At 37.1% G+C, this 6,325-nt stretch overlaps 1 protein-coding gene across 2 annotated transcripts in view; it reads right to left on the reverse strand.

Moving 5' to 3' along the window:
- Positions 1-5,553, reverse strand: part of LOC106942616 (scavenger receptor class B member 1-like) — a 10,007-nt gene extending 4,454 nt beyond the window's left edge. Inside the window, exons 1-4 of one of the 2 annotated variants that reach the window (XM_015025940.1) lie at positions 5,450-5,553; positions 5,258-5,309; positions 4,025-4,171; positions 718-787 (exon numbers count right to left, since the gene is read on the reverse strand). In XM_015025940.1, the coding sequence (XP_014881426.1) occupies positions 718-787; positions 4,025-4,171; positions 5,258-5,309; positions 5,450-5,472 (292 nt within the window). In that variant the 5' untranslated portion in view covers positions 5,473-5,553. The remainder of the gene's footprint in view (positions 1-717; positions 788-4,024; positions 4,172-5,257; positions 5,310-5,449) is intronic. The other variant, XM_015025939.1, reaches the window with a different exon arrangement.
- Positions 5,554-6,325: the final 772 nt, after the last annotated feature.

The raw sequence follows: 6,325 nt of genomic DNA on the forward strand, positions 1-6,325 counted from the left end.
TTGGACCGCTATCAGTTGGGAGCATGTAAATCATTTGGCATATGGTTGGGATGAATTTTCATCAGAGCAGACTGAGACTCAGTGATGTTATTATCATTCTCTGTTGTTTTATTTGAGCAGGGGTTGCTTAATTTACACAGATGTGACACAACAAGATTCAACAGGGGATCAAACTGAAGTATCAGATGTGTAAAACGCTGATACTGCGCTGCCATCTACTCTTTGTACATCACTGAAACGCAAGGGAAATTTTTAACAGTGCGACAGCTGTACTGCTAATTTAGACTACAGTTCTACTGCTGTTGTTTTCCTGCTGACAAAGCAGAGAATCCAGGAGCGATGTTTATGTTCCTTGGCACTGAATGGCTGTTACTGCTGAGAACGGAGATAAGGAAGACTGTGGATGTTTACCTCTGTGGTCATGCTAAGATTGTTTCAAACCTAACTTGGTTTGGCTAAAAACCTAACTAGGTTTTTTTTTAGCCAAGCGCTAACCTAGTTTGCTTGCGAATGATTAGGTCAGATCCAGTGTTGCCCCCTGTGGAAGAGCTACCATCATGCAAGAAAACATAGACGGCAACAGTGACACAAAACTCAATTGGGTTTTCGTGAAAAACAAAAGCAGACACGGTGTTCCTTTCCTCTGCAGGTGTTGGACATTAGTAATCACTCCCAATGTACCGTTTGCTACGTGTATGCCTTTGAATGTGAACCTACCTGAATACCTCATACTTTTGTCCTGTGCTTCAAAGCCATGTGAGTCTTTACCCTGCCCACTACTGGTTGCCTAAAAGATGATCAAATTGCCTTACAAACGGGCCAATTAGAAAATATCAAAGAAAAGAAATAGTGTTGTAATACAGATAGAGATTTCAGGGATTGTTCATGCATGGATTATTTTCTGTGGGTGATTGAGTGTGTCATGCAGTGAATTGAGGGCAGGCAATTGGTTATATCTCAGGCATGATTAGTCGGAAGTCAGAAGGACTTCAGGCAGAGTGGTCGTTAGGACCAGTCTATATATGAATTATGATGCAACTCTGTATGTTAAGGAATCAACTGGGTCATTTTGCTACATAAAAATTTCAGACACACTGAAAGAGGACACATTTCTCTGAAATTGTTGCAGTGATTTAAAATAATTATAGAAGATATGATGCACAAATTCTATTGGAGGATCATTTATGAGATTTTTCACAGGCACCTTGGATCCCCTCGGTGCTGCAGCCCCTTCCTGAGGTGACTTGCAGCCCCTTCCTGAGGTGACTTCCCCACTTTGCATTCTTACTCTTATTTTCGGTTCTTCCTGTTTTAGAGTACATCCTGTAATTTCTCTAGTGTCTTCTAAAACAATCAAACTCCACAGCACTCAAAGATTTTATTTACAAGTATTCCTATACTTATACTGTGGGACTGCTTGGGATACGGAAAAAGGAAATTATTTTTTTGTCATCTGTAACAAAGGAAATCTCTTGATGCATTAAAGCCATGACGAAATAATGCATGGGGGTGTTCTTTTTTTTTTTTTTTTTTAAAAGCCTCAGCAGAATTGTGCTTCCCAAAACAGCAGAGCAATAAAATTGCAGGTAAAGCCAGCCGAACTTAATCACAATTAGGCAGCAATTGTGGCTTCATTACTTTTCTTTCCAAACTACCAGGTTAGAAATACAAAGAGTTGATAAATTTTTATTGAGCCAACTTGCCAAATCTACTTGGGCTTAAAAGATTAATCGGCTTAATCGTGATGAATGGATTATTGCAATAATTGTCAACTAATTTAATAATCAATTAACTGTTAACTGGAGTGTACAGGCTCAAAAAATGTGTCATTTGCTGAAAAAAACAATACTTTCAGAGCAGCAAGTATGCCAAACCTGTACAATAAATGTATAAATTTTTCATTTAACATGAAAAAATCTTTTGTTCTATCCAAAACCTCACAAGTGCCACAGTTTTAGCTTCGATGGTTTCAAATTACTGTAAAAAAGTCAATTTCTCTTTTAAACAAAAGATAACATTTTATTGCCTAAAATGTACTGCAGTCCTTTAGTGAATGCTTGATCATTTGTAGCAAAGGATGCATCTGCAGCACACATATTTTCTGTTCACTATTTTTTGGATTAAGCACCTTTTGCTGTCCAATTATTAAACAATTAATAATTGGACATTTGTGAATGTGTTGTGAACTAGGGCTGCAAATAATTAATTGTTAATTGATAGATTAACAATTAATCCATCAATTATTCAATTGTCACATTCTGCAGATTTTTGAAAACTGTGATATTAGAAATAACTACTTACTTAAAAGATTAAGATAAACATATAATTAAATTATTTTTTCATTTGCCACATTATGTTTTGCTGTCATTTCTACCCAGATGCCTCTCTGGTCTATTTCTCACTACAGGAAGTATGAAAAGTTTAATAAACTAATGACTATTGTATTTCACAGAAGTAAGGACTGGCCATATTATTCCTTGTACAATATTGAAACAGAAACTAAAGAAAACCTTTTGGCACCACTTGGTGGAATCCTCACCCTGCTGAACCTGATAACTGTCCGTTCCTACTGGAGGGGAGGTTCAACCCCCAGTCCTTATGTTCTATATATACTGTTCATATTGTGAATAAGAATGGCTCTGAAAGTTTATTGCTTCACAGTGAAACAAATATACATTTAAAATATACCAAGCCTAATTATGGGGACTTCCAAGTTATCGAAAAGCTGCCATGGGGCCTTTTTTTCTATTTTACGATGTTGTCTTTATCCATTTAAAGTCCCAGATTAACTGACAATCAAAAACTGGTGCAATGATTTGGAAAGAGAATTTAAAAAATACGTTTCATATCAATTTGTTCATTAAAGTTCAAAAGTCAATGTTTCTCAATTTGGATGATTTGTATGAGGCGGCTGTACAAACCCAAGAATTCTCAAAGAATAGAGAAGTCGCAGCTCTATTTCTAGACTTCTGTAAGCAAATGAAGAACCTTTGTCAAACATATTCAAATCTTTTACAGTTCAGTGTGAGATTTCAGTAAAATATTAGATTTAGTTTTATTTTCCATGCTGCTGGCTGTCTGCCACAAATACGATACATACCACAAAAATTGCAGAGGAAGGTAATCTGTTAACATTACACCAACTAAATTGGAACTTTTACTTATTAACCTCCAAAGCTTTTTCATGTTATTTTACAACACTACACATGACTTGTTTCATAACACAAAGGAATGACAGAGATAAGATGGACACTTTACTGATGGACTCCATTAGCTCGTTTTGTCTGTTTTTGACCGTTCAGTAATTCATCAGTGATGATGTCATTAGTCTGCGCTATAAATTACTAAAACAACTACAAACATGTTCAGTAAAGAACACAATAACAAAGCAGAAGCAGAACCAAATCTGCTCTCATGTGTTTCCTGTCCGGCTATCAGCAGTCCAATCAGAGAGCAGCTGTGTGTAAAACACGGATGACTTTGGCCTTTCTGATTAACACTACTGCGTAATGTCGCCCACTAATTTAGCCATAACTGATATGCTCTCATTTACGAGCTAACGATGATGAGATAAAGAGGCAGGAAGAGTAATCAGGAGCAGCTGGGGTGGGGGGGTTTTAACAGCCAGCAACCCGGGAGAGATTTGGACTTTTTACTCTCCTTGTCAGGTTAGTCAAAGCAGGGTTCATAGTTCAACTTGTAGACAAACAAAGCATGATCCTGGAAGGAGCAGGAGCGACTGCACATCTTCAGTAACAGCTGTGATGGAAATATTTTCCTTTGTGGAAAATAATTCCCATAAATCTGCCTGTTCTGCATCTGGCTAAAATCGACAGATACACTAAGTTGCTGAAGACTTATACTGTCCATCCTCAGCATATCGTGCATTTATGAAAAGCCTAATTATTCCATTGAGCCTCAGTGTAGTCTCTCCTGCTCCTTTCCTCCATCCACTAGTTGAAAAACATGCAGCGAGCCACAGGCAGAGTATCAATGGCAGCAGCTGGCTATGGGGGATTCTTACCCTGACTTTGTAATACACCAGGGCGGCCACTATGGTGGTGAGCAGGCCGAGGGCTATGAAGATGTACTGCATGTACTCCATGACAGCAGGGAGAATAACCAGGTTAGTGTGGAACGTAGTGAGGATCGGTCCATCAATGTATCCGTTCTGCAGAGGCAAAAAGGCGAAAAGGATGCAAAAACTGTTTTACTCTCAACTTGGCTCAGAAATAAAAAAAAATTCTCGTTATTTTACCCATATTTAAGAAAAAAAAAAAACACTAACGAAATAAACACTCTGCATCCTGGAACTTCCATTTACCTGCTCAAAAAAACCAAAAAGAGATTTACAATTTATGAAAAGTCAAAGCTTTGCTCCGTTCCTGTTAGACAGAATTGTGCAAATTATAGAAAAATAAATTTGCTTAATGGAAACACACCAATTTCGAAAAAACAAATTTTTCAATAAAACACTTTTGCACTGGGAGGAGGTGGCTTTTCAGCCATATCAAAATACATGTATTTCACAAAACTGTAATGGAAAAATGTATTTTGGATCACAGGTGGATGTTGATACTGGTGAAAACTACAAAGAAAACACCAGAAAGTAGTAGGAGGAGGATGATTTGTTTTTGTTATTTTGGACAATGTGCAGCTGGCTCTCCTGGGATTACAAATTTTGATTTATTGTTATCATTGATCAATTTCAGGTGCTGGTTATAAAAAAAAAAATTAAAAAAAATAAAACTGGAAGTATAATTGGAAATGTTAGTTTTACAATTTTCTCTACTTTTGTTTTCCACAAGAGCATCAATAAATATGACTCAATTCAAAAATATGGATAAATGCACTTACTGTGTGCAATTTAGTGATACAAGTCAGACTTTTTTTGGCATCCTGAAGAAACATATTTGAAATGGGAAAGTTTCTCAACAACATTTGTGTCTGTGGGGCTATGAATGCTGTGACATGTATTCAACTGACATACAGTTACCTGAAAAATAACTAATAAATACCCTTTTGTCATAATATAGTTTTTATTGTTATTCCAATAGCACTACAAAATGTCATGATAACATTCTAAGTCCATGTCGCCCAATCTACTTTCAAACATCCATCTATATGCAAATAATCTACAAAATGTGACAAAGTTCCTAAAGTAAATGTAAAATAAATGTGCTTTTTATAACATTCTAATTTATTGACTGGATCTGCAGGCATCAGCCTCTCCAGATGCACAACATCAGCAGCTTACCTCCTCAAACCACAGCATGGGCATCACCACCTCAGAAATCTTTCCAGTTTCTCTACAAGGTCAAGAACATAAAACTTCAAACACCACTACAAAGAAAGCAGGGTTAAACTAGGGAGTGTTTACAATGATAACAAGACAGTAAAATAAACAATAGGTGATAAAATGGACAATGTGATCATTCATAAGTCTTACATAATTCCTGATATTCTCTTCATGTAGAGGTTAAGCTGTAGGCGTATGGACACATTCAGAGGGACACCTGTGAGCTGTACACACAGACACACACACACACACACACACAAAACAGAAGTCACACAGGGGGGATAAAATTCATGTGGATTTTTTGTTATCAGTAATTATGCAAACATTATACATGCTAAAGGAAAGGAGGAAATCCTTATTGCAAAACCGGGATGGGAAACGTAAGTCATTACATGGAGAGCTGCTTTCAAGCATGTGAACATGCTGTGAAGGGGGAAAGACGTCAGCAACGACCTCAGCGAAGCAACTATTGCTGTCTATCAAACTGGGAAACCATTAGCAGATATCTGGAGTTCATTATTTAGAGTAGAGAAAGACTATTCACCAGTGGAAAACATTTGATGACTGTTGTAAACGTTGACAAGACTCCTCCAATACTCACACAGAAAAGAAAAGCCAAAGAGCAACAGCTCAGGCTTCACATGGCTTAGCTTCAGTGACGTAGCAAGCTGCCAAAGTTGTGGGGGGAATGTGGCTTGTCTGTATAACCTGCCTGAAAAGTTGTATTCATTTCTGATCATTATTTCTTTTCATAAGTACCATGGGTTTCATCTTTATTAAAAAACTCATCTTTATTTTGAAGGACACTGGAAGTAATGTGCTATATCTATTCAAGCTAGCTTAACACCAACTCACAGACTGAGCAATGTCTCTGGTTTCTTCTGTGTGGGTTGAGGGGAAGAGAGACTGGAGAAGCACTTTTTAATATCTTGCCTTCAGTTGAAAACATTTTCTTCCTGATTATTTTTTTATTTGGTGTGAATAAAGGCGAAGCTTCAGACTTATGACCAACAAGGTTGGTTATTC

This window comes from Poecilia latipinna, unplaced genomic scaffold, assembly GCF_001443285.1.
Source record: "Poecilia latipinna isolate Pla-1442-1.1 unplaced genomic scaffold, P_latipinna-1.0 Scaffold4419, whole genome shotgun sequence".
NCBI lineage: Eukaryota > Metazoa > Chordata > Actinopteri > Cyprinodontiformes > Poeciliidae > Poecilia > Poecilia latipinna.